Consider the following 27,156-nt stretch of genomic DNA (forward strand, 5'->3'; position numbering starts at 1 on the left):
ACTATAGCGTTCGCGCTCCATGACCTAATAGTACGTCTCGGGAGTAACGGCTGTTTCGGCCGTCCTCCCGACACATACAGGAGCTGTCACAGCTCCTACAGCGGGGACCGATCGCTGTGTCCCCGCTGATTAACCCCTTAAAAGCCGCATTCTATAGAGATCGCGGCTTTTTAGGGGTTAAGCTGCCATCGCCGGCCTGCTACGCAATAGCGGCCGGCGATGGTGACTATGGCAACCGGACACCAAACAATGGCGTCTGGCTATGCCATAGACGGAAACCTAGTGGGTCCTGACAACGTCAGGACCCACTATGCTTGCTGTCAGTGAGTAGCTGACAGTTCTAATACACTGCACTACACATGTAGTGCAGTGTATTAGAATAGCGATCAGGGCCTCCTGCCCTCAAGTCCCCTAGTGGGACAAAGTTAAAAAAAAGTTGTGGAAAAATAAGAAAATAAAAGTATTAAAAGTAAAAATCCCCCCTTTTTTATTATCAGTCATTTATTATTAATAAAAATATATAAACAAACAAATAAACTAAACATAATTGGTATCGCCACGTCCATAACGGCCTGAACTACAAAATTATTTTGTTATTTATCCCGCACGGTGAACGCCGTAAAAGAAAATAATAATAAACCGTACCAGAATCACAATTCTTTGGTCACTTCACCTCCCAAAAAATGGAATAAAAAGAGATCAAAAAGTCGCATGTACCTAAAAATGGTACTGATCAAAACTACAGTTCGTTACGCAAAAAATAAGTCCTCGCACGGCTTTATTGATTGAAAAATAAAAACGTACTGGCTCTTAGAATAAGGTAACACAAAAAGTGAATGATTGTTTATAAAACGTATTTTATTGTGCAAACGCCATAAGACATAAAAAACTATAAACATCTGGTATCGACATGATCGTATCGCCCCGCAGAATAACGTGAATATGCCATTTATAGCGCACGGTGACGGTGTAAAAAAAATAGAATAAAAAAACAATAGTAGAATTGCTGTTTTTTAGTCACCACGCCACCTAAAAATAGAATAAAAACTGATCAAAAAGCCGCATGCACCCCAAGAAAACTACAATGCATTCCTCAAGGGGTCTAGTTTCCAAATTGGGGTCACTTTTGGGGGGTTCCCAATGTTTTGGCACCACAAGACCTCTTCAAACCGGACATGGTGCCTAATAAAAAGGAGGCCCCAAAATCCTCTAGCTGCTCCTTTGCTTCGGAGGCCGATGCTTCAGTCCATTACCGCACTAGGGCCACATGTGGGATATTTCTCAAAACTGCAGAATCTGGGCAATACATATTAAGTTGCGTTTCACTGATAAATCCTTTTGTGTTATAAAAAAAATGGTATAAAAAGGATTTTCTGACAAAAAAAAAAAGTAAATTTCACACCTACTTTGCTCTAAATTTCTGTGAAACACCTAAAGGGTTCATAAACTTTCTAAATGCTGTTGTGAATACTTTGAGGGGTCTAGTTTCTAAAATGGGGTATTTGATAGGGGTGTCTAATATATGGGCCCCTCAAAGCAACTTCAGAACTGAACTGGAACCTAAAAAAATAAATAAATGAGGCAATACTTCGCTTCTTACATTATACTGATAATGAGCCCACCCCGAGATGACCCCAGTTTTGACCGTTTGTATAAACGGAGACCCCTATTAGACCGTTCCAGTGCCCGGTTTTCCCAAGCATACACCCCCGAGAAGTGTATTTCTATTGATGAGTCCCTGGTACATTTTAAAGGGAGGGTTCAATTCCGCAAGTACCTGCCGGGTAAGAGGGCAAGGTATGGCGTGAAGATGTATGAGCTGTGAGAGTGCATCAGGGTATACCTACAGGTTTAGGATATATGAAGGAAAGGCCACCCCCAAACCAGACTGCATCCTGGACTACAATAGGTACATGGGAGGGATGGACTTGTCAGATCAAATCCTGAAGCCCTACAGCGCTATGCGGTGTGGTATAAGAAGCTGGCCGGGCACATCATACAGATGGCTTTGTACAATGCGTACGTGCTACGTCGATGTGCAGGCCAGACGGGAACTTTTCTGGAATTTCAAGAGGTGATTATCAAGAACCTAATCTTTAGGGACCAAGAATGGGGGGGGGGGCACCCAGTACTTCTGGAAGCGGGGCCACACGCATTGTACCAGGGCAACACTTTCCAGGGGAAGTTCCCCAAACTGGCAAGAAGGGAAAAAGTCAAAAGATTATTATTATTATTATTATAAGAGGGGGATAATGGATGACACAATATATCAATGTGACACGTGTCCCGAATAACCAGAGCTCTGTATGAAAGAGTGTTTTAAAATTTATCATACATCCCTTGGTTTATAATTTACCCCAATTTTACTTACCCTGATGCCCTCCGCACAGCTTATCCCCCCTCGTCTTTCCCCTCTGAGCCCTGCTGTGTGTCCAGGCAGCTGATAACAGCCACATGTAGGGTATTGCCGTACCCAGGAGAACCCACATTACAGTTTATGGGGTGTATGTCTCCGGTCACAATGCTCACTACACCTCTAGGTGAATGCCTTAAGGGTGTTGTAAAGGATCTGCCAGGCACAGCTTCGGGGTTAACTCCCAGAACTAATCAGTCAGCACCTGAGAATACATCCCTGAGACTGACTCCTGCTTCCACCATTCAGGCTGGCAGGCTTAGGAGTGGGAGAGCCTATCGTAGCCTGGCCAGACTCAGCTAGCTCCCGCCCTCGGTCTATTTAAGCCTGCACTTCCTGTCCCTCGGTGCTTGTTATTGCTTTTGTTTCTTTCCTTGTGGTTCCTGGCCCAGCTACAGCTCCTGCTATTTTTGATCCTGCTCCATACCGACCCTGGCTTACCGACTACTCTTCTGCTTTTCGTTTTGTACCTCGCACACTCCTGGCTTGACTCGGCTCGTTCACCACTCTGGTTGCTCACGGTGTTGCTGTGGGCAACGGCCCCTTTTCCTTGCTTGTGTTCCTTGTATGTTTGTCGTGCACTTACTGAGCGCAGGGACCGCCGCCCAGTTGTACCCCGTCGCCTAGGGCGGGTCGTTGCAAGTAGGCAGGGACAGAGTGGCGGGTAGATTAGGGCTCACTTGTCCGTCTCCCTACCCCCTGCCATTACATAATAACAAGCCCATACCTAGTCTACCCCTGGTCCCTGACACCACTATGGATCCCCGTGAGACCCTGGCTCAGCAAATGCAGGGTCTCTCCCTACAGGTCCAGGCCCTGGCTCAGAGGGTCAACCAGCCTGATGCTACCCTGGTAGTTCCCCGCACCGCACCTCTTGAACCCCACCTCAAGTTGCCCGACCGGTTCTCAGGGGACCGGAGGACTTTTCTCTCCTTTCGGGAGAGTTGTAGGCTTTACTTTCGTTTAAAGCCTCATTCCTCAGGTTCTGAGAGCCAGCGGGTGGGTATAATTATGTCCCGGCTCCAGGAAGGGCCCCAAGAGTGGGCCTTCTCCTTGGCTCCTGACGCCCCTGAACTTTCCTCCGTTGATTGTTTCTTTTCTGCTCTCGGACTTATTTATGACGAGACTGACAGGACTGCCTTTGCCGAGAGTCAGCTGGTGACCTTAAGTCAGGGTAAGAGACCTGTTGAGGAGTATTGCTCTGACTTTCGGAAGTGGTGCGTAGCTTCTCGGTGGAATGACCCTGCCTTAAGGTGCCAGTTTAGGTTGGGTCTGTCGAATGCCCTGAAAGACCTGCTAGTTAGCTATCCCTCTTCTGACTCCCTAGACCAGGTTATGGCTTTAGCGATACGACTTGACCGACGTCTCAGGGAACGACAACGTGAACGTTTATGTGTTTTCTCCTCCGACTCCCCCATGATGCCTCCCAAAGCTCCGTTGCTTCGTTCCTCCCCGAAAGATTCAGAGATACCTATGCAACTCGGGGCCTCCGTGTCCCCCCAACAACGTAGAGAATTCCGCAGGAAGAATGGTCTCTGCTTCTACTGTGGGGACGACAAGCATCAAGTGAACAACTGTCCTAAGCGTAAGGTTGCAGCCAGAGAACTTCCGCGTCTAAGTGATCATCGGGGAGGTCACTTGGGCGCACAGGTATTTCCCGTAAATATGAAACGTACTAAGATCTTGCTTCCCTTTCAGGTCTCTTTTGGTGGTAGGTCTGCTACCGGCAGTGCTTTCGTGGATTCAGGGTCCTCTACTAATATCATGTCTGTGGAATTTGCTATGTCCCTTGCTATGCCTCTTATTGATTTGCCTAAACCTGTCCCGGTAGTGGGTATCGACGCCACTCCTCTTGCTAATGGTTATTTTACACAGCATACCCCTGTTTTTGAACTCCTTGTTGGCTCCATGCATTTGGAGCAATGCTCTGTACTGTTGATGCAGGGATTATCGTACGATTTGGTTCTAGGTCTTCCCTGGTTGCAGTTGCATAATCCTACGTTTGACTGGAATACCGGGGAGCTTACCAAATGGGGTAATGAATGTTGTACGTCATGTTTTTCTGTTAATTCTATTTCTCCCCCTAAGGAGGCGAATACGCTACCCGAGTTTGTTCAGGACTTCGCTGATGTTTTCTCTAGGGAGGCCTCCGAAGTGTTACCTCCTCATAGAGAATACGATTGCGCTATCGAATTGGTACCAGGAGCTAAGCTTCCTAAGGGTAGGATATTTAATCTTTCTTGTCCCGAACGTGAAGCTATGAGAGTGTATATCCAGGAATCCCTGGCCAAGGGTTACATTCGTCCCTCTTCTTCTCCGGTAGGTGCTGGCTTCTTCTTCGTGGGGAAGAAGGATGGTGGTCTTAGGCCATGCATTGACTACCGTAGCCTGAATAAGGTCACGGTAAGGAACCAGTATCCCCTTCCTTTGATTCCTGATCTCTTTAATCAGGTTCAGGGGGCCCAATGGTTTTCTAAATTGGATCTACGGGGGGCGTATAACCTTATTCGCATCAAAGAGGGGGATGAGTGGAAGACTGCGTTTAACACGCCCGAAGGCCATTTCGAATACCTCGTCATGCCCTTTGGGTTGTGTAATGCCCCTGCGGTCTTCCAGAATTTCATAAATGAGATTTTGAGAAATTACCTGGGGATTTTTCTGGTAGTGTACCTTGATGACATACTGGTGTTTTCCAAGGACTGGTCCTCCCACGTGGAGCATGTCAGGAAGGTGCTCCAGGTCCTTCGGGAAAATAAACTGTTTGCCAAAACCGAAAAATGTGTGTTTGGGGTACAGGAGATTCCATTTTTGGGTCAAATCCTCACTCCTCATGAATTCCGCATGGACCCCGCCAAGGTTCAGGCTGTGGCGGAATGGGTCCAACCTGCCTCCCTGAAGGCGTTACAGTGTTTTTTGGGGTTTGCTAATTATTACAGGAGATTTATTGCTAACTTCTCGGTCATCGCTAAGCCCCTTACGGACCTCACTCGCAAAGGTTCTGATCTCCTCCACTGGTCTCCTGAGGCTGTCCAGGCTTTTGAGGTCCTTAAGAAGTGCTTTGTCTCGGCCCCGGTGCTGGTTCAGCCCAACCAAATGGAGCCATTTATCGTGGAAGTTGACGCATCTGAGGTGGGAGTGGGGGCTGTCTTGTCCCAGGGTACCAGGTCCCTCACCCATCTCCGCCCCTGTGCCTACTTCTCCAGGAAGTTTTCGCCAACTGAAAGTAACTATGATATTGGCAACCGCGAACTCTTAGCCATTAAATGGGCATTTGAAGAGTGGCGCCACTTCCTGGAGGGGGCTAGGCACCAGGTAACGGTCCTTACCGACCACAAGAATCTGGTTTTCCTAGAATCTGCCCGGAGGCTAAACCCGAGACAAGCTCGATGGGCGTTATTTTTTACCAGATTCAATTTTTTGGTTACCTATAGGGCTGGGTCTAAAAATATTAAGGCTGATGCACTGTCGCGTAGCTTCATGGCCAGCCCTCCTTCGGAGGAAGATCCTGCTTGTATTTTGCCTCCAGGTATAATCATTTCCTCGATCGATTCTGATTTAGTCTCTGAAATTGCTGCTGATCAAGGTGCAGCTCCCGGGAACCTTCCTGAGAACAAGCTGTTTGTTCCCCTGCAATTCCGGCTAAGGGTACTTAGGGAAAATCATGACTCCGCACTATCTGGCCATCCAGGCATCCTGGGTACCAAACACCTCATTACCAGAAATTATTGGTGGCCTGGGTTGCCTAAAGACGTTAAGGCCTACGTCGCCGCTTGTGAGGTTTGTGCTAGGTCCAAGACTCCCAGGTCCCGACCAGCGGGCTTACTGCGTTCGTTGCCCATTCCCCAGAGACCTTGGACACATATCTCCATGGATTTTATCACCGATTTGCCTCCATCCCAAGGCAAGTCGGTGGTGTGGGTGGTGGTGGACCGCTTCAGTAAGATGTGCCACTTTGTGCCCCTCAAGAAACTACCCAACGCCAAAACGTTGGCTACCTTGTTTGTCAAACACATCCTGCGTCTCCATGGGGTCCCTGTCAATATTGTTTCGGACAGAGGGGTACAATTTGTTTCATTGTTTTGGAGAGCCTTCTGTATGAAGTTGGGGATTGATCTGTCCTTCTCCTCTGCCTTCCATCCTGAAACCAATGGCCAAACGGAGAGGACTAATCAGTCTCTAGAACAATACTTAAGGTGTTTTGTCTCTGACTGTCAATTTGATTGGGTCTCTTTCATTCCCCTCGCCGAATTTTCCCTTAATAACCGGGTCAGTAACTCGTCAGGGGTCTCTCCTTTTTTTTGTAATTTTGGGTTTAATCCACGGTTCTCCTCCGTTTCACCTGGTAGTTCCAACAATCCTGAGGTAGAGGTCGTTCATCAGGAACTGTGCACAGTCTGGGCCCAGGTTCAGAAAAACCTAGAGGTGTCCCAGAGCGTACAAAAAACTCAGGCTGATAAAAAACGTTCTGCTAACCCCCTGTTTATGGTCGGGGATCTGGTGTGGTTGTCGTCTAGGAACTTGCGTCTCAAGGTTCCGTCCAAGAAGTTTGCTCCCCGGTATATTGGGCCGTATAAGGTCATTGAGGTCCTCAATCCTGTCTCCTTCCGGCTGGAGTTACCCCCGTCTTTTCGGATACACGACGTGTTTCATGCCTCCCTCCTCAAACGCTGCTCCCCGTCCTTGGCTCCCTCGAGGAGACCTCCTGTTCCCATCCTCACCCCGGAGGGGGTGGAATTCGAGGTGGCCAGGATTGTGGACAGCAAGATGGTCCAAGGCTCCCTCCAGTACCTGGTCCATTGGAGAGGATACGGGCCCGAGGAGAGGACTTGGGTACCCGCCCGGGATGTTCACGCTGGGGTATTGGTCAGGAGGTTCCACCTGCGTTTCCCCAGTAAGCCAGGTCCACTTAGAAAGGGTCCGGTGGCCCCTCATAAAAGGGGGGGTACTGTAAAGGATCTGCCAGGCACAGCTTCGGGGTTAACTCCCAGAACTAATCAGTCAGCACCTGAGAATACATCCCTGAGACTGACTCCTGCTTCCACCATTCAGGCTGGCAGGCTTAGGAGTGGGAGAGCCTATCGTAGCCTGGCCAGACTCAGCTAGCTCCCGCCCTCGGTCTATTTAAGCCTGCACTTCCTGTCCCTCGGTGCTTGTTATTGCTTTTGTTTCTTTCCTTGTGGTTCCTGGCCCAGCTACAGCTCCTGCTATTTTTGATCCTGCTCCATACCGACCCTGGCTTACCGACTACTCTTCTGCTTTTCGTTTTGTACCTCGCACACTCCTGGCTTGACTCGGCTCGTTCACCACTCTGGTTGCTCACGGTGTTGCTGTGGGCAACGGCCCCTTTTCCTTGCTTGTGTTCCTTGTATGTTTGTCGTGTTTGTCGTGCACTTACTGAGCGCAGGGACCGCCGCCCAGTTGTACCCCGTCGCCTAGGGCGGGTCGTTGCAAGTAGGCAGGGACAGAGTGGCGGGTAGATTAGGGCTCACTTGTCCGTCTCCCTACCCCCTGCCATTACAGGTGTAGTGTTTAAAACGGGGTCACTTCTTGCGGGTTTCAACTGTACTGGTACCTCAGGGGCTTCTGCATACATGACTTCGCACTAGAAAATCCCCAGTAGGCCAAATGGTGGTCCTTTCCTTCTGAGCCCTCCCATGGGCCCAAACGGCCGTTTATCACCACAAATGGGGTATTGCCGCTCTCAGAACAAATTGGGCAACAAAATAGGGTATTTTGTTTCTTGTGAAAATAAGACATTTTCAGCCAAAACGACATATTATTTGAAAAAAATAATTTTGTTTTCATTCCCAGCCCAATTCAAATAAGTTCTGTGAAAAAACTATGGGGTCAAAATGGTCACAACACCCATAAATGAATTCCTTGAGGGGTGTAGTTTCCAAAATGGGGTCATTTGTGGTTGGTTTCTATTGCTTTGATACCTCTGGGGTTCTGCAAATGCGACATGGCACCCCAAAACCAATCCAGCAAAATCTGGACTAAAAAGAACAAATAGCGCTCCTTCCCTTCTGAGCCCTCCCATGGGCCAAAACAGCAGTTTGTCACCACAAATGGGGTATTGCCGCACTCAGGACAAATTGGGCAACAAAATGGAGTATTTTATTTCTTGTGAAAATAAGAATTTTTGAGCTAAAATGACATATTATTGGAAAAAATATATTTTTTTTTCATTCCCAGCCCAATTCAAATAAGTTCTGTGAAGAAACTATGGGGTCTAAATGGTCACATTACCCATAAATGAATTCCTTGAGGGGTGTAGTTTCCAAAATGGGGTCACTTCTGGTGGGTTTCTGTTACAGGAGAATATTGTTCCCATCCAGACACTCTGTCTTATGACCACATAAAATATACCTGGTAAATAGATATAGGATATACTGATATTATTCAGTGGTGTTCACCCTTTGAGGGGGCAGTACGCTCAGAAGCCATTTGGTCATAGATTCTTATCTACTGCCTTATTAGCATTACAATGGACCTCCTGAGGAGACTGCACCTATGGCTACTGCAGACTATACAATGTGCTGACCCAAAGGGGACTGCTTGTAATGCTGCCACAAGTATTGCTGGTGACACAGTTGGTGGATTGGGGGGCGGCGTGGAGAATCTTCAGGCCACCTCCAACTCACAAATGTGCCACAGTAGTACTGGAGAATTGCAATCTTTCCATAACATGGAGAGGATGCAATTTCTGATGAAGATATACAAACTGATTCCTAGATATGATCCAAACGTAGATCCCTTCACTTCCTGTGACATTTTTGAGGTACATTGTAAGAAATTTTCTGTCCCTCAGGAATATCGCATGAAACTGTTTAAACTATGGTTACCTACACATCTTCATCAAAGATATGAGGTCATAGGGAAAACTGCTCCCAGGAATGGCCTATTTCATGATGAGGAAGACAGACTTTCCATCCTCATGAAATTGGTAACAGGGCATTTAGACGTCACCCCGGAAGTCCTAAGTAATTTCAGGCCAACCATCCATGATGAGCCCTTGTCTCTATGTGGGAGGTTTGAAGCTATGTATAGGAAAGTGACTAAGGATCCTAGTATGGGAGTCCCACAAGGAATGGTACGCATGTTTGTGGAAAAGTTTCCATATCTTGACATCGCAATTCGTTTGGACGCGGCTAAAGCGCCATCACTCATTGAAGCAGCATTAGTGATAGAGCAGTTCAGGCAGGATTTGCTGAAGAAAAGAAAGTCCATAAATATCAGGAGACAGGTAGCAGCTAATAGCAAACTGCAAGATGACCATGTGCTACAGGATAAGGCTTCTAGCCAAATACCTGTGTATCCTAATGCATCCAAATTTGGGAAGTGGGGGAATGTCCGATGCTTCCATTGCCTGCAATTTGGGCACATAAAGCGATTCTGTCCACGAAGAGTTCACAAGAATCATGTGAGTTTAGATAATAATGGTTTCACAATGAAATCTAATTATGTTAGGTGGGCAGGTACTCCAACACAGGTACAGAGAGAACATCTGAGCACACAGGCTACAGATAAAGCTGGGCTGGTACAAGACACTGGTACAACAGATGCCCATATTAGGATACTGGTACAGTAAGACTTGTGGTTGGGGATCCCTAAACATCTGGCCCTAATATGTAATATTCATTGATACCCCACAGAAAATTGGCCACAATTTATTATTCATGTAAACCTAAATAACTCTCAGTTGGTGGTGATAAGACATGATCACCAACAAGGGGGGGGGGGGAGGGATTTGGTTTACTGTTACAGAACCTCTTTGTTGTATTGTTTTTCTTAGCAGAATGTAAATGTATTACAGTCCTGTTTGCCCAGTGGATGGGGTTTGTCTACACAAGAGATATCTAGAGTTGCCTTGGCTTTTATGAAGTTTTTACTGTAGAAGCCATTCTATTCACAGGTGTGCCCCTCAGGGGGAAGGCCATGCAGCTTTCACAGACATTGTGACTCTTGATTTCCCAGATACAACAGCATTGGCATGCGCATATAAACTTTGCGAGTTAAAGAGGCTCTGTCACCAGATTTTGCAGCCCCTATCTGCTATTGCATGTGATCGGCGCTGCAATGTAGATTACAGTAACGTTTTTATTTTTAAAAAACAAGCATTTTTGGCCAAGTTATGACCATTTTTGTAGTTATGCAAATGAGGCGTGCAAAAGTCCAAGTGGGCGTGTTTAAAAGTAAAAGTACAAATGGGCGTGTATTATGGGCGTACATCGGGGCGTTTTTAATACTTTTACTAGCTGGGCGTTGTGTATAGAAGTATCATCCACTTCTCTTCAGAACACCCAGCTTCTGGCAGTGCAGACACAGCCGTGTTCTCCAGAGATCACGCTGTGACGTCACTCACAGGCCCTGCATCGTGTCAGACGAGCGAGGACACCGGCACCAGAGGCTACAGTTGATTCTGCAGCAGCATCAGCGTTTGCAGGTAAGTAGCTACATCGACTTACCTGCAAACGCCGATGCTGCTGCAGAATCATCTGTAGCCTCTGGTGCAGGACCTGTGAGTGACGTCACAGCGTGATCTGCCAGAAGCTGGGCGTTGTGTAGAGAAGTGGATGATACTTCTCATCAGAACGCCCAGCTAGTAATAGTAGTAAACACGCCCCGATGTACACACATAATACACGCCCCGATGTACGCACATAATACACGCCCCGATGTACGCACATAATACACGCCCCGATGTACACACATAATACACGCCCCGATGTACGCACATAATACACGCCTTGTTGGACTTTTACTTTTAAACACGCCCACTTGGACTTTTGCAAGCCTCATTTGCATAACTACAAAAATGGTCATAACTTGGCCAAAAATGCTCGTTTTTAAAAAATAAAAACGTTACTGTAATCTACATTGCAGCGCCGATCACAGGCAATAGCAGATAGGGGCTGCAAAATCTGGTGACAGAGCCTCTTTAAAGAAGGAACTACTGGCCTAACTAGTTTATCACATTCATTGTAGTACAATTTTGTTATACTGGCAAACATAGCATGAAAACCCTTACTTTACACACACATTTGGTGTTTTCTGTGAAAGGTATGCTCATGAATATCAATCTTTGACTTGTTAAAATGCAAGGTATTTTTATTATTTTGTTTGTCTCTTGGCATCTAATGGCAATAGTGGTGTTGATGGTTCTCAAACTATTGTAGTGCACAGAACTCCAAGCACTATAAGTTCTTGTAGAATTGGGCTGTTCAGTTCATGCTGGGAATGCTAAAATGTTAATAACACCCCCAGATCATTGAAGAATGGTAAGGCAGATGCATAATGTACCTAAAAGACAAGAGTATGATGCAGAACACACCAAGCAGCAGAACTGCATGTGATACAGGCTGGTGGTGTTGGGTCTTGATACGTGTTTTCCAAGGTCTATTGCTTATTCTCCTGTGTCTCTTACTAAGGTAAACCCTGTACGTAGGCGGTTGGTCAGGCCGACAATTGCCGATCAATTGTGTAACCGGTCCAAAGAAATGTAGCGGATAGCTTCCACTAGGACCCATGGAGGCGTGTGGTGCGATTTGGGCACAAGCCTACAAAGTCTGCAGCGCAGCCAATAGGCCGTGGAGCATAGCTCTCGCTATTGGGGATTCTGTGAGGGAGTGGATAGCCCCACTGTGAACCACAGAGGCGCATTGAAGGAACAACGACCGCCCGGTCGGACGGACGCAGGTCTTTGCCGCAGCCGGTCCAAGGGGGAACTCCAGAGGAGTCATGATCCCAAGCCTCTGTTCATACTGTAACTACTGAGGGTGCCAAGTGTTGTAGTCTGTTATAGATACCGTCCACAGGGGGAGCATCAAATCTCCTGATGGATTCTAATCATGTAAATGACAGATAACTGAGACAACAATGACAGGTGAAGGAAAGCATGGACAACATGCAGAGATGAAATGTCTTGAACCTTGTGTTTGGTACGAACTGCAGCTATTGAGGAGACCTCCTCCGAGGAGCATACTGTTCTCTTAATATCATTTCAGGTATAGAGATGCACAAAGAAACAATGAATGCCTTGGACGGTAAAAGTGACCTAACATCCGCCCAAACAACCCATTTCTGATGGACTCCAAGATGGAGTGACAACCAGAACTAATGATGCCCAAGAAGATGAACCAACAGATTGGCCAGAAATGCAAAATGAATAAACTTATACTATGTATTATGTGCTTGCAAGAACATATGGACTGCCTCTAAGATACATGTTCTTGTGGACAATCTTCTTTCTCATATCCAAGGGAGAAGAAGTGATTTTTTTTATTTTTCCTAGGTGTTTTTCCTGCTGTGTGCCAATTACACAGAAGTTTTTTTTCTACTTCCACAGTGCTTGAGAGAAGCTCTCACCTTTAATTCTTGTTGCAATGAAATGTAAGCACCCCACACACAAAAGACCAGACTTCCAACATATTGTGTCGGTGGACCGACAACAGGAGGAATGTTACAGGAGAATATTGTTCCCATCCAGACACTCTGTCTTATGACCACATAAAACATACCTGGTAAATACATATAGTATATACTGATATTATTCAGTGGTGTTCACCCTTTGAGGTGGCAGTATGCTCAGAAGCCATTTGGTCATAGATTCTTATCTACTGCCTTATTAGCATTACAATGGACCTCAGTACAGGAAGGAGCCATTGTAAACCGGATGTAGCGACAGCTGAGTATACTGGGAATAGATTTACCTATACTGTACAGATGCACATTGGAAGGTGTTGTGGTTGTGATAATGCGGAGTCAATGGAATGGGTGGGTTCAACCCAGGGATAGGAACATATAGGTCAGGGGAAGCTGTTGGTGGGCTCTTTCCTGCCAGCCCTGGACGCTCAGCACTTAACATCAGGAGCAAGCTAAGTTCTATTATATGTGTGCTTTCTGTGTATGTATATAAGTCTAATTATATTACAGCAGACTTTATATGTGTACATAGAGATATTCTAGGAATCTTATGTGGATTATAGATGAGTAGATATATATATATGCTGTTTAAGCATGAGTCTCTATATGTACATGTACTAATGGTCAGGCGCTGTATGTGGCTTTGGTTATAGTTGTAGTACCAGGAGACCGTATAAGGTTGGGACCTGGATTTATATTATATATACATACACATTACTAGTCACATGTGCAAAGTGTCCAGGGAAGGTAGGAAGAGAGGCAGCTGTGTGTGGTTGTGTTGTCTATGTAATGTATTGTATCTTGATGTAGTGTATATTGGTTTGTCACGTCTATGTTATGAGTAAAGTATTTTTATATATTTAAAGGGAATGTGTTGCCAGAAAAACATGTTTTTTTTTTAAAAATTAAACATTTAGTGTGTGGGTGATTAAACATTGTTCAAATTTTTTTTATTTTTTTGCACGAGTCCATGTAATATTATAAATTATTTCTAATTTATAATACTACCCATTTTTGGTCACTAGATGGAGCTGTTCCCAAAATTGCAGCATTGCAACATTGGGTTAAAATCCCTCGCTCTAGTGAGCTCTCAGCATCCCCCCCTCCTTTATCCTGGCTAGTGCCGGGATAAACGAGGGGTTTGAAAGGTTTAACCTCCTACACTGTGTGTCGCCATTTTTTGAGGTAACCCACAGTGTAGTAGGTTTACATACAGTAGTAAACACACACAAACACTAACATACATTGAAATCTCTTACCTGCTCCTGCCGCCGCGGCTCCCTCCGGCCCGTCCGCTCCCTTTGCTGCCGCTGTTCCATGTGCACAAGTCCGGAAGCCGCGACCGGAAGTAGTAATATTACTGTCCGGCCGCGACTTCCGGTCCACAGGAAAATGGCGCCGGACGGCGCCAATTTCGAATAGGACTGTGTGGGAGCGGCGCATGCGCAGTTCCCACACAGACGCCGTACACGGCAGTCAATGGGACGGGAGCCGTTCGCAGTCCCTATGGGACTGTGGCTGCCGTGTTCCATGTCTGTGTGTGTCGTTAATCGACACACACAGAAATGGAACAAAAAATGGCAGCCCCCATAGGGAAGAAAAAGTGTAAAAATAAGAAACAGTAAAACACAAACACACAAATGAAAATAAACGTTTTTATTAAAGCACTAACATCTTTAACATATAAAAAAATTATTTGTGATGACACTGTTCCTTTAAGTATCTGCGAGGGTTGTATGTTACTCCTGTGGTGTGTGACGGACTGGAGTGTGTGCACATTGTGAACAATACAAAGTAAGCGGACTATATAGGAAACAGAGGTAACGGACTAGGAACGGAGAAAAGGGAGATAATACAGATAGTCATTTGCCCCCTTTTACAGTTTCCATTGCTTTGATACCTCTGGGGCTCTGCAAATGTGACATGGCACCCGAAAACCAAACCAGCAAAATCTGCACTCCAAAGAACACACAGCGCTCCTTCACTTCTGAGGCCTCCCATGAGCCCAAACGGCAGTTTATCACCACAAATGGGGTATTACTGCACTCAGGAGAAATTGGGCAACAAAATGGAGTATTTTGTTCCCTGTGAAAATAAGAAATTTTGATAAAAAAATTACATCTTATTGGAAAAAATGTCATTTTTTTTTTATGTCACAGCCCAATTGAAATAGGTGCTGTGAAAAAACTGTGCGGTCAAAATGCTAACAACAACCATAAATGAATTCCTTGAGGGGTGTAGTTTCCAAAATGGGGTCACTTCTGGTGGGTTTCCATTGCTTTGATACCTCTGGGGTTCTGCAAATGCGACATGGCACCCGAAAACCAATCCAGCAAAATCTGGACTCCAACAAACATATAGCGCTCCTTTCCTTCTGAGCCCTCCCATTGGCCCAAATGGCAGTTTATCACCACAAATGGGGTATTGCCACACTAAGGACAAATTGGGAAACCAAATGGGGTATTTTTATTTTTTTCATTTCACAGCCCAATTCAAATACGTGCTGTGAAAAAACGGTGTAGTCAAAATGGTAACAACAACCATAAATGAATTCCTTGAGGTGTGTAGTTTCCAAAATGGGGTCACTATTGGGGGATTCCTACTGTTTTGGCACCTCAACACCTCTTCTAACCTGGCATGCTGCCTAAAATATATTCTAATAAAAAAGAGGCCTCAAAATCCACCAGGTGCTTCTTTGCTTCTAGGGCTTGTGTTTTAGTCCACGAGCGCAGTAGAGCCACAGGTGGGACATTTCTAAAAACTGCAGAATCTGGACAATACATATTTAGTAGTGTTTCTCTGGTAAAACCTTCCGTGTTACAGAAAATAAATGAATAAAATTGAAATTCAGCAAGAAAAATGAAATTTGCAAATTTCACCTCCACTTTGCTTTAATTCCTGTGAAATGCCTGAAGGGTTAAAAAACTTTCTAAATGCTGTTTTGAAGACTTTGAGGGGTCTAGTTTTTATAATGGGGTGTTTTATGGGGGTTTCTAATACATAGGCCCATCAAAGTCATCTCAGAACTGAAGAGGTACCTTAAAAAAAAGGCTTTTGAAATTTTCTTAAAAATATGAGAAATTGCTGTTTATGTTCTAAGCCTTGTAACGTCCAAGAAAAAGAAAAGAATGTTCAAAAAACTATGCCAATCTAAAGTAGATATATTTGAAATGTGAACTAGTAACTATTTTGGGTGGTATAACCGTCTGTTTTACAAGCAGATGCATTTAAATTCTGAAAAATGCTATTTTTTCAAAATTTTCTCTAAATTTTGCAATTTTTCACCAATAAACACTGAATATATTGACCAAATTTTACTACGAACATGAAGCCCAATGTGTCACGAGAAAACAATCTCAGAATCGCTTGGATAGGTTTAAGCATTCCGACGTTATTACCACATAAAGTGAAATATGTCAGATTTGAAAAATGGGCTCTGAGCCTTAAGGCCAAAACTAGGCTGCGTCCTTAAGGGGTTAATAGGTGAAATGCTGGTGACAGGTTCCCTTTAAGCACTTGTTACCAAGAAACTTGTAACTCAAGATCAGTAGGAGATAAGTAAACCACAGACTGACCCTCACAAACGCGGTCTGTCCCCCTCTTTTCAATGGCACCATTTTTTTCTTATCGCAGAAAGCTGTTTCCTGTCTCCTGGGTTCACAGACCTGCCAACATGGTGAATCGCCCCCCGCTGAAAGTGGTGAGTGGGATGCCCATCCTGGGACCCTTTGCAGAAAACTGGGCGAATGTGCAGCGTTTCCAGGCCAGAGAAGGAGACCTGCTGATAGACACCTACCCGAAATCTGGTGAGACCATGGACCTGTACATAGCTGGGGGTGTAGAGATTGAGGTCACAGCCGGGACCTGGAGCAGTTGTAGTAGTAGTAGATGTAGTAGTAGTAGATGTAGTAGATGTAGTAGTAGATGTAGTAGTAGTAGATGTAGTAGTAGATTTAGTAGTAGATGTAGTAGTAGTAGATGTAGTAGTAGTAGTAGTAGTAGATGTAGTAGTAGTAGATGTAGTAGTAGTAGTAGTAGTAGTAGTAGATGTAGTAGTAGTAGATGTAGTAGTAGTAGTAGATGTAGTAGTAGTAGTAGTAGATGTAGTAGTAGTAGTAGTAGTAGTAGTAGATGTAGTAGTAGTAGTAGTAGATGTAGTAGTAGTAGTAGTACTAGATGTAGTAGTAGATGTAGTAGTAGATGTAGTAGTAGTAGATGTAGTAGTAGATGTAGTAGTAGATTTAGTAGTAGTAGATTTAGTAGTAGTAGATGTAGTAGTAGTAGTAGTAGAATAAGTAGTAGATGTAGTAGTAGTAGATGTAGTAGTAGATTTAGTAGTAGTAGTAGATTTAGTAGTAGTAGATGTAGTAGTAGTAGTAGTAGATGTAGTAGTAGTAGATGTAGTAGTAGTAGTAGTAGTAGATTTAGTAGTAGTAGTAGATGTAGTAGTAGTAGTAGTAGTAGTAGTAGATGTAGTAGTAGTAGTAGTAGAATAAGTAGTAGATGTAGTAGTAGTAGATGTAGTAGTAGTAGTAGATGTAGTAGTAGATGTAGTAGTAGTAGATGTAGTAGTAGATTTAGTAGTAGTAGTAGATTTAGTAGTAGTAGATGTAGTAGTAGATGTAGTAGTAGAATAAGTAGTAGTAGTAGATGTAGCAGCAGTAGTAGTAGTAGATGTAGTAGTAGTAGATGTAGTAGTAGTAGTAGTAGTAGTAGATGTAGTAGTAGTAGTAGTAGATGTAGTAGTAGTAGAATAAGTAGTAGATGTAGTAGTAGTAGATTTAGTAGTAGTAGATGTAGTAGTAGATGTAGTAGTAGAATAAGTAGTAGTAGTAGATGTAGCAGCAGTAGTAGTAGTAGATGTAGTAGTAGATGTAGTAGTAGTAGATGTAGTAGTAGTAGTAGTAGTAGTAGTAGTAGTAGTAGATGTAGTAGTAGTAGTAGTAGTAGTAGTAGTAGTAGATGTAGTAGTAGCAGTAGTAGAATAAGTAGTAGTAGTAGATGTAGTAGTAGATGTAGTAGTAGATGTAGTAGTAGATGTAGTAGTAGCAGTAGTAGAATAAGTAGTAGTAGTAGTAGAATAAGTAGTAGATGTAGATGTAGTAGTAGTAGTAGTAGTAGATGTAGTAGTAGTAGTAGTAGATGTAGTAGTAGTAGTAGATGTAGTAGTAGTAGTAGTATAGTAGTAGTAGATGTAGTAGTAGTAGTAGTAGTAGTAGTAGATGATGTAGTAGTAGATGATGTAGCAGTAGTAGTAGTATAGTAGTAGTAGATGTAGTAGTAGTAGTAGATGTAGTAGTAGATGATGTAGCAGTAGTAGTAGTAGTAGTAGATGTAGTAGTAGTAGTAGTAGATGATGTAGTAGTAGATGATGTAGCAGTAGTAGTAGTATAGTAGTAGTAGTAGTAGTAGTAGTAGTAGTAGTAGTAGATGTAGTAGTAGTAGTAGATGTAGTAGTAGTAGTAGATGTAGTAGTAGTAGTAGTAGTAGATGTAGTAGTAGTAGATGTAGTAGTAGTAGTAGATGTAGTAGTAGTAGTAGTAGTAGTAGATGTAGTAGTAGTAGTAGATGTAGTAGTAGTAGTAGATGTAGTAGTAGTAGTAGATGTAGTAGTAGTAGTAGATGTAGTAGTAGATGTAGTAGTAGTAGTAGAATAAGTAGATGTAGTAGTAGAATAAGTAGTAGTAGTAGTAGATGTAGTAGTAGTAGATGTAGTAGTAGTAGTAGAATAAGTAGTAGTAGTAGTAGATGTAGTAGTAGTAGATGATGTAGCAGTAGTAGTAGTATAGTAGTAGTAGATGTAGTAGTAGTAGTAGTAGTAGATGTAGTAGTAGTAGTAGTAGTAGTAGTAGATGTAGTAGTAGTAGTAGTAGATGTAGTAGTAGTAGTAGTAGATGTAGTAGTAGTAGTAGTAGTAGTAGTAGAATAAGTAGATGTAGTAGTAGAATAAGTAGTAGTAGTAGATGTAGTAGTAGCAGTAGTAGAATAAGTAGTAGTAGTAGTGGTAGTAGTAGTAGTAGATGATGTAGCAGTAGTAGTAGTAGTAGTAGAATAAGTAGATGTAGTAGTAGTAGATGATGTAGCAGTAGTAGTAGTATAGTAGTAGTAGATGTAGTAGTAGTAGAATAAGTAGATGTAGTAGAATAAGTAGTAGTAGTAGTAGATGTAGTAGTAGTAGATGATGTAGCAGTAGTAGTAGAATAGTAGTAGTAGATGTAGTAGTAGTAGTAGTAGTAGATGTAGTAGTAGTAGTAGTAGAATAAGTAGATGTAGTAGTAGAATAAGTAGTAGTAGTAGTAGTAGTAGATGTAGTAGTAGCAGTAGTAGAATAAGTAGTAGATGTAGTAGTAGTAGATGTAGTAGTAGCAGTAGTAGAATAAGTAGTAGTAGTAGTAGTAGTAGTAGATGTAGTAGTATAAGTAGTAGATGTAGTAGTAGTAGTAGTAGATGTAGTAGTAGCAGTAGTAGAATAAGTAGTAGTAGTAGATGTAGTAGTAGCAGTAGTAGAATAAGTAGTATTAGTAGTAGTAGTAGATGTAGTAGTAGCAGTAGTAGAATAAGTAGTAGTAGTAGTAGTAGTAGTAGATGTAGTAGTAGTAGTAGTAGATGTAGTAGTAGTAGATGTAGTAGTAGCAGTAGTAGAATAAGTAGTAGTAGTAGTAGTAGTAGATGTAGTAGTAGTAGTAGTAGTAGTAGTAGTAGATATAGTAGTAGCAGTAGTAGAATAAGTAGTAGTAGTAGATGTAGTAGTAGCAGTAGTAGAATAAGTAGTAGTAGTAGATGTAGTAGTAGTGTTGTAGTAGTAGTAGTAGTAGTAGTAGTAGTAGTAGTAGTAGATGTAGTAGTAGCAGTAGTAGAATAAGTAGTAGTAGTAGATGTAGTAGTAGCAGTAGTAGAATAAGTAGTAGTAGTAGTAGTAGTAGTAGTAGTAGATGTAGTAGTAGTAGTAGTAGTAGATGTAGTAGTAGTAGTAGTAGTAGTAGTAGTAGTAGATGTAGTAGTAGTAGTAGTAGTAGTAGTAGATGTAGTAGTAGATGTAGTAGATGTAGTAGTAGAATAAGTAGTAGTAGATGTAGTAGTAGAATAAGTAGTAGTAGTAGAATAAGTAGTAGTAGTAGTAGTAGTAGTAGAATAAGTAGTAGATGTAGTAGTAGTAGAATAAGTAGTAGTAGTAGTAGTAGTAGTAGATGTAGTAGTAGAATAAGTAGCAGTAGAATAAGTAGTAGTAGTAGATGTAGTAGTAGTAGTAGTAGTAGTAGTAGTAGTAGATGTAGTAGTAGCAGTAGTAGAATAAGTAGTAGTAGTAGATGTAGTAGTAGATGTAGTGGTAGATGTAGTAGTAGATGTAGTAGTAGATGTAGTAGTTGTAGTAGTAGAATAAGTAGTAGTAGTAGTAGTAGAATAAGAAGTAGATGTAGTAGTAGAATAAGTAGTAGATGTAGCAGCAGTAGTAGTAGTAGTAGTAGTAGATGTAGTAGTAGTAGTAGTAGTAGTAGTAGATGTAGTAGTAGTAGAATAAGTAGTAGTAGTAGTAGTAGAATAAGTAGTAGATGTAGTAGTAGAATAAGTAGTAGATGTAGCAGCAGTAGTAGTAGTGGTAGTAGTAGTAGTAGTAGTAGTAGTAGATGTAGTAGTAGTAGAATAAGTAGTAGTAGTAGTAGTAGAATAAGTAGTAGATGTAGTAGTAGAATAAGTAGTAGATGTAGCAGCAGTAGTAGTAGTAGTAGTAGTAGATGTAGTAGTAGTAGTAGTAGTAGTAGTAGATGTAGTAGTAGTAGAATAAGTAGTAGTAGTAGTAGTAGAATAAGTAGTAGATGTAGTAGTAGAATAAGTAGTAGTAGTAGTAGTAGTAGTAGATGTAGTAGTAGAATAAGTAGCAGTAGAATAAGTAGTAGTAGTAGATGTAGTAGTAGTAGTAGTAGTAGTAGTAGTAGTAGATGTAGTAGTAGCAGTAGTAGAATAAGTAGTAGTAGTAGATGTAGTAGTAGATGTAGTGGTAGATGTAGTAGTAGATGTAGTAGTAGTAGAATAAGTAGTAGTAGTAGTAGTAGAATAAGTAGTAGATGTAGTAGTAGTAGAATAAGTAGTAGTAGTAGTAGTAGTAGTAGATGTAGTAGTAGAATAAGTAGCAGTAGAATAAGTAGTAGTAGTAGATGTAGTAGTAGTAGTAGTAGTAGTAGTAGTAGTAGATGTAGTAGTAGCAGTAGTAGAATAAGTAGTAGTAGTAGATGTAGTAGTAGATGTAGTGGTAGATGTAGTAGTAGATGTAGTAGTAGATGTAGTAGTTGTAGTAGTAGAATAAGTAGTAGTAGTAGAATAAGAAGTAGATGTAGTAGTAGAATAAGTAGTAGATGTAGCAGCAGTAGTAGTAGTAGTAGTAGTAGATGTAGTAGTAGTAGTAGTAGTAGTAGTAGATGTAGTAGTAGTAGAATAAGTAGTAGTAGTAGTAGTAGAATAAGTAGTAGATGTAGTAGTAGAATAAGTAGTAGATGTAGCAGCAGTAGTAGTAGTGGTAGTAGTAGTAGTAGTAGTAGTAGTAGATGTAGTAGTAGTAGAATAAGTAGTAGTAGTAGTAGTAGAATAAGTAGTAGATGTAGTAGTAGAATAAGTAGTAGATGTAGCAGCAGTAGTAGTAGTAGTAGTAGTAGATGTAGTAGTAGTAGTAGTAGTAGTAGTAGATGTAGTAGTAGTAGAATAAGTAGTAGTAGTAGTAGTAGAATAAGTAGTAGATGTAGTAGTAGAATAAGTAGTAGATGTAGCAGCAGTAGTAGTAGTGGTAGTAGTGACCAAAAACGTCTGAAAATACGGAGCTGTTTTGAGGCGAAAACAGCTCCTGATTTTCAGACGTTTTTGTAGCAACTCGCGTTTTTCACGGCGTATTTTACGGCCGTTTTTGGAGCTGTTTTTCAATGGAGTCAATAAAAAACGCCTCCAAAAACGTCCCAAGAAGTGTCCTGCACTTCTTTTTACGTGCCGTATTTTGACAGCGACGCATAAAATTAAGCCTCGTGGGAACAGAACACCGTAAAACCCATTGCAAACAATGGGCAGATGTTTGTAGGCGTATTAGGGGCGTTTTTTGCAGGTGTAATTCGAGGCGTAAAACACCCGAATTACATCTAAAAACACTGCGTGTGAACATACCCTCAGAGTAGTAGTAGTAGCAGTAGTAATAATAGTAGTTAGTAGCAGCATTAGTAGTAGTGGTAGTAGTTAGTAGTAAGAGTAGTAGTAAAGTAATAATAGTAGTTAGTAGCAGCATTAGTAGTAGTGGTAGTAGTTAGTAGTAAGAGTAGTAGTAAAGTAATAATAGTAGTTATTAGTAGTAGTAGTTAGTGGTAGTTAATAGTAAGAGTAGCACTAATAAAAGAAGTAATAATAGTAGTTATTAGTAGTAGTAATTAGTGGTAGTTATTAGTAAGAGTAGCAGTAATAAAAGAAGTAATAATAGTAGTATTAGTAGTAGTAGTTGTAGTAGAGTAATAATAGTAGTTAGTAGTAGTATTAGTAGTAGTTAGTGGTAGTAATTAATAGTAAGAGTAGTAGTAGAGTAATAATAGTAGTATTAGTAGTAGTAGTTGTAGTAGAGTAATAATAGTAGTTAGTAGTAGTATTAGTAGTAGTTAGTGGTAGTAATTAATAGTAAGAGTAGTAGTAGAGTAATAATAGTAGTATTAGTTAGTAGTAAGAGTAGTAGTAGCAGCTGTAGTAGAGTAATAATAGTAGTTAGTAGTAGTATTAGTAGTAGTTAGTGGTAGTAGTTAATAGTAAGAGTAGTAGTAGCTGTAGTAGAGTAATAATAGTAGTTAGTAGTAGTATTAGTAGTAGTTAGTGGTAGTAGTTAATAGTAAGAGTAGTAGTAGTAGAGTAATAATAGTAGTATTAGTTAGTAGTAAGAGTAGTAGTAGAGTAATAATAGTAGTTGTAGTAGTAGAGTAATAATAGTAGTTAGTAGTAGTATTAGTAGTAGTTAGTGGTAGTAGTTAATAGTAAGGGTAGTAGTTGTAGAGTAATAATAGTATTAGTAGTTGTAGTAGAGTAATAATAGTAGTTGTAGTAGTAGAGTAATAATAGTAGTTAGTAGTAGTATTAGTAGTAGTTAGTGGTAGTAGTTAATAGTAAGGGTAGTAGTAGTAGAGTAATAATAGTATTAGTAGTAGTAGTTGTAGTAGAGTAATAATAGTAGTTGTAGTAGTAGAGTAATAATAGTAGTTAGTTGTAGTATTAGTAGTAGTTAGTGGTAGTAGTAGAGTAATAATAGTATTAGTAGTAGTAGTTGTAGTAGAGTAATAATAGTATTAGTAGTAGTAGTTGTAGTAGAGTAATAATAGTATTAGTAGTAGTAGTTGTAGTAGAGTAATAATAGTAGTTAGTAGTAGTATTAGTAGTAGTAGTTAGTGGTAGTTAATAGTAAGGGTAGTAGTAGTAGAGTAATAATAGTATTATTAGTAGTAGTTGTAGTAGAGTAATAATAGTAGTTGTAGTAGTAGAGTAATAATAGTAGTTAGTAGTAGTAGTTGTAGTAGAGTAATAATAGTATTAGTAGTAGTAGTTGTAGTAGAGTAATAATAGTATTAGTAGTAGTAGTTGTAGTAGAGTAATAATAGTAGTTAGTAGTAGTATTAGTAGTACTTAGTGGTAGTAGTTAATAGTAAGGGTAGTAGTAGTAGAGTAATAATAGTATTAGTAGTAGTAGTTGTAGTAGAGTAATAATAGTATTAGTAGTAGTAGTTGTAGTAGAGTAATAATAGTAGTTAGTAGTAGTATTAATAGTAGTTAGTGGTAGTAGTTAATAGTAAGGGTAGTAGTAGTAGAGTAATAATAGTATTAGTAGTAGTAGTTGTAGTAGAGTAATAATAGTAGCTAGTAGTAGTTAGTGGTAGTAGTTAATAGTAAGGGTAGTAGTAGTAGAGTAATAATAGTATTAGTAGTAGTAGTTGTAGTAGAGTAATAATAGTAGCTAGTAGTAGTTAGTGGTAGTAGTTAATAGTAAGGGTAGTAGTAGTAGAGTAATAATAGTATTAGTAGTAGTAGTTGTAGTAGAGTAATAATAGTAGCTAGTAGTAGTTAGTGGTAGTAGTTAATAGTAAGGGTAGTAGTAGTAGAGTAATAATAGTATTAGTAGTAGTAGTTGTAGTAGAGTAATAATAGTAGCTAGTAGTAGTATTAGGGTATGTTCACACGTGCACGTCCATTACGGCTGAAACTACGGAGAAGTTTTCATGAGAAAACAGCTCCGGAATTTCAGACGTAATGGCATGTGCAGGCGTTTTTCGCAGCGTCCATTACGGACGTAATTGGAGCTATTTTTCCATGGAGTCAATGGAAAACGGCACTTCTTTGACGCGGGCGTCTTTTTTACGCGCCGTCTTTTGACTGTCGGCACAGTACATCGTAAAACCCATTCAAATTAATGGGCAGATGTTTGCTGCCGCTTTGGAGACGTATTTTCGAACGTAATTCGAGGCTAAAACGCCTGAAGTAAGTCCGTAAATAGGGTGTGTGAACCCAGCCTTAGTAGTAGTAGTAGTTAGTGGTAGTAGTTAATAGTAAGTGCACGTTCAGACGTGGCAGAGTTTTTCCGCTGCAAATATTGGTGCAGATTTGGGGCAATTACGCAACGAATCTGCAGCAACATTTGCATATTTGACAGGTAATTCAGACGTTGCAGATATCACAGCGGACTTGCCACAGATTTCAGTTTTTGCATTGCAAAGGCTGAAATCCGCAGTGATATTCCGCTTCTTCTCCGCAACAGACAGTGCATGCTGGGAGGGAAAATTCTGCACCGCAGCCTATGCTCTGTAGCGGAGTTTTCCGCAACGTCTGAACTAAGTTGCCAAAAATGTATTGAAACAAATGTAAAAAACGTCCGCTGGAAAATTCCACTGCAATTCCGCCACGTCTGAACCTGCCCTAAGAGTAGTAGTAGTAATAATAATAATAGTAGTTAGTAGTAAGAGTAGTAGTTGTATTAGTAGTAGAGTAATATTAGTAGTATTAGTACTAGTTAGCGATAGTAGTTAGTAGTAAGAGTAGTGGTAAAGTAAGAGCTACTGTATGTGTGACTATTTCTCAGGTACCACCTGGATCAGTGAGATCGTGGATTTAATTCTGCACAATGGAGACAATAAGAAAACCCAACGTGGAGCCATATATGAGCGGGTGCCCTTTCTGGAGTATGCAGTGCCTGAAATGCCCACAGGTAAGAGATAAGCGGTGCAGATGAGATTATTTCTGCTACACCTGTCTACTTTATCATATATGTATATGGTCCATATCTTCTAACAACCAACATGTTGCCTCGTCCTCAGGCACTGAAAGCCTTAATGCAATGGAGTCTCCACGCTTGATCAAGTCTCATTTGCCCGTGCACCTTATGCCAAACAGCTTTTGGGAAAAGAATTGTAAGGTACTTGCAGTCTGATGTGTGGCTGATCATAACCCACTTACCTTTCTCAATGCGTGTCTCACCATAGAGCCAGGTCTTCCTTCCCACTGTAGGCCCTGGTCTTCTGTTACTGTAGAGCTTTTCATGGTCTTCTGTTACTGTAGAGCTTTTCATGGTCTTCTGTTACTGTAGAGCTTTTCATGGTCTTTGTTACTGTAGATCTTTTCATGGTCTTCTGTTACTGTAGAGCTTTTCATGGTCTTCTCTGTTACTGTAGATCTTTTCATGGTCTTCTTCTCTGTTATTGTAGAGCTTTTCATGGTCTTCTTCTCTGTTACTGTAGAGCTTTTCATGGTCTTCTCTGTTACTGTAGAGCTTTTCATGGTCTTCTCTGTTACTGTAGAGCTTTTCATGGTCTCCTTTGTTATTGTAGAGCTTTTCATGGTCTTCTTCTCTGTTATTGTAGAGCTTTTCATGGTCTCCTTTGTTATTGTAGAGCTTTTCATGGTCTTCTTCTCTGTTACTGTAGAGCTTTTCATGGTCTTCTTCTCTGTTACTGTAGATCTTTTCATGGTCTTCTCTGTTATTGTAGAGCTTTTCATGGTCTTCTTCTCTATTACTGTAGAGCTTTTCATGGTCTTCTCTGTTACTGTAGAGCTTTTCATGGTCTTCTCTGTTACTGTAGAGCTTTTCATGGTCTTCTCTGTTACTGTAGATCTTTTCATGGTCTTCTTCTCTGTTACTGTAGATCTTTTCATGGTCTTCTCTGTTATTGTAGAGCTTTTCATGGTCTTCTTCTCTGTTACTGTAGATCTTTTCATGGTCTTCTTCTCTGTTATTGTAGAGCTTTTCATGGTCTTCTTCTCTGTTACTGTAGAGCTTTTCATGGTCTTCTCTGTTACTGTAGATCTTTTCATGGTCTTCTTCTCTGTTACTGTAGAGCTTTTCATGGTCTTCTTCTCTGTTATTGTAGAGCTTTTCATGGTCTCCTTTGTTATTGTAGAGCTTTTCATGGTCTCCTTTGTTATTGTAGAGCTTTTCATGGTCTTCTCTGTTACTGTAGAGCTTTTCATGGCCTTCTCTGTTACTGTAGAGCTTTTCATGGTCTTCTTCTCTGTTACTGTAGATCTTTTCATGGTTTTCTTCTCTGTTACTGTAGAGCTTTTCATGGTCTTCTTCTCTGTTACTGTAGATCTTTTCATGGTCTTCTTCTCTGTTATTGTAGAGCTTTTCATGGTCTTCTTCTCTGTTATTGTAGAGCTTTTCATGGTCTTCTTCTCTGTTACTGTAGATCTTTTCATGGTCTTCTCTGTTATTGTAGAGCTTTTCATGGTCTTCTGTTACTGTAGAGCTTTTCATGGTCTTCTTCTCTGTTACTGTAGAGCTTTTCATGGTCTTCTTCTCTGTTACTGTAGAGCTTTTCATGGTCTTCTTCTCTGTTACTGTAGATCTTTTCATGGTCTTCTTCTCTGTTACTGTAGATCTTTTCATGGTCTTCTTCTATGTTATTGTAGATCTTTTCATGGTCTTCTTCTCTGTTATTGTAGAGCTTTTCATGGTCTTCTTCTATGTTATTGTAGAGCTTTTCATGGTCTTCTTCTCTGTTACTGTAGATCTTTTCATGGTCTTCTTCTCTGTTACTGTAGAGCTTTTCATGGTCTTCCTCTCTGTTACTGTAGATCTTTTCATGGTCTTTTCTGTTACTGTAGATCTTTTCATGGTCTTCTCTGTTACTGTAGAGCTATTCATGGTCTTCTCTGTTACTGTAGAGCTTTTCATGGTCTTCTCTGTTACTGTAGAGCTTTTCATGGTCTTCTTCTCTGTTACTGTAGAGCTTTTCATGGTCTTCTCTGTTACTGTAGAGCTTTTCATGGTCTTCTCTGTTACTGTAGAGCTATTCATGGTCTTCTCTGTTACTGTAGAGCTT

The 27,156-nt window shown here is 41.3% G+C and overlaps 2 protein-coding genes across 4 annotated transcripts in view; one reads left to right on the forward strand and one right to left on the reverse strand.

The window, feature by feature from the left end:
* CORO1A (coronin 1A) overlaps positions 1-27,156 on the reverse strand; it is a 127,123-nt gene that overhangs the window by 63,616 nt on the left and 36,351 nt on the right. The window lies entirely within an intron of this gene.
* Positions 1-27,156, forward strand: part of LOC142656035 (sulfotransferase 1C2-like) — a 31,694-nt gene that overhangs the window by 1,254 nt on the left and 3,284 nt on the right. The window contains exons 1-4 of one of the 2 annotated variants that reach the window (XM_075830864.1): positions 12,762-12,936; positions 16,472-16,644; positions 24,918-25,043; positions 25,153-25,250. In XM_075830864.1, coding sequence (XP_075686979.1) covers positions 16,512-16,644; positions 24,918-25,043; positions 25,153-25,250 — 357 coding nt within the window. In that variant the 5' untranslated portion in view covers positions 12,762-12,936; positions 16,472-16,511. Of the gene's footprint in view, positions 1-12,761; positions 12,937-16,471; positions 16,645-24,917; positions 25,044-25,152; positions 25,251-27,156 lie in introns of those variants that run through there. The other variant, XM_075830865.1, reaches the window with a different exon arrangement.

The sequence above is a fragment of the Rhinoderma darwinii genome, chromosome 6 (genome assembly GCF_050947455.1).
Source record: "Rhinoderma darwinii isolate aRhiDar2 chromosome 6, aRhiDar2.hap1, whole genome shotgun sequence".
In the NCBI taxonomy this organism is placed as follows: domain Eukaryota; kingdom Metazoa; phylum Chordata; class Amphibia; order Anura; family Rhinodermatidae; genus Rhinoderma; species Rhinoderma darwinii.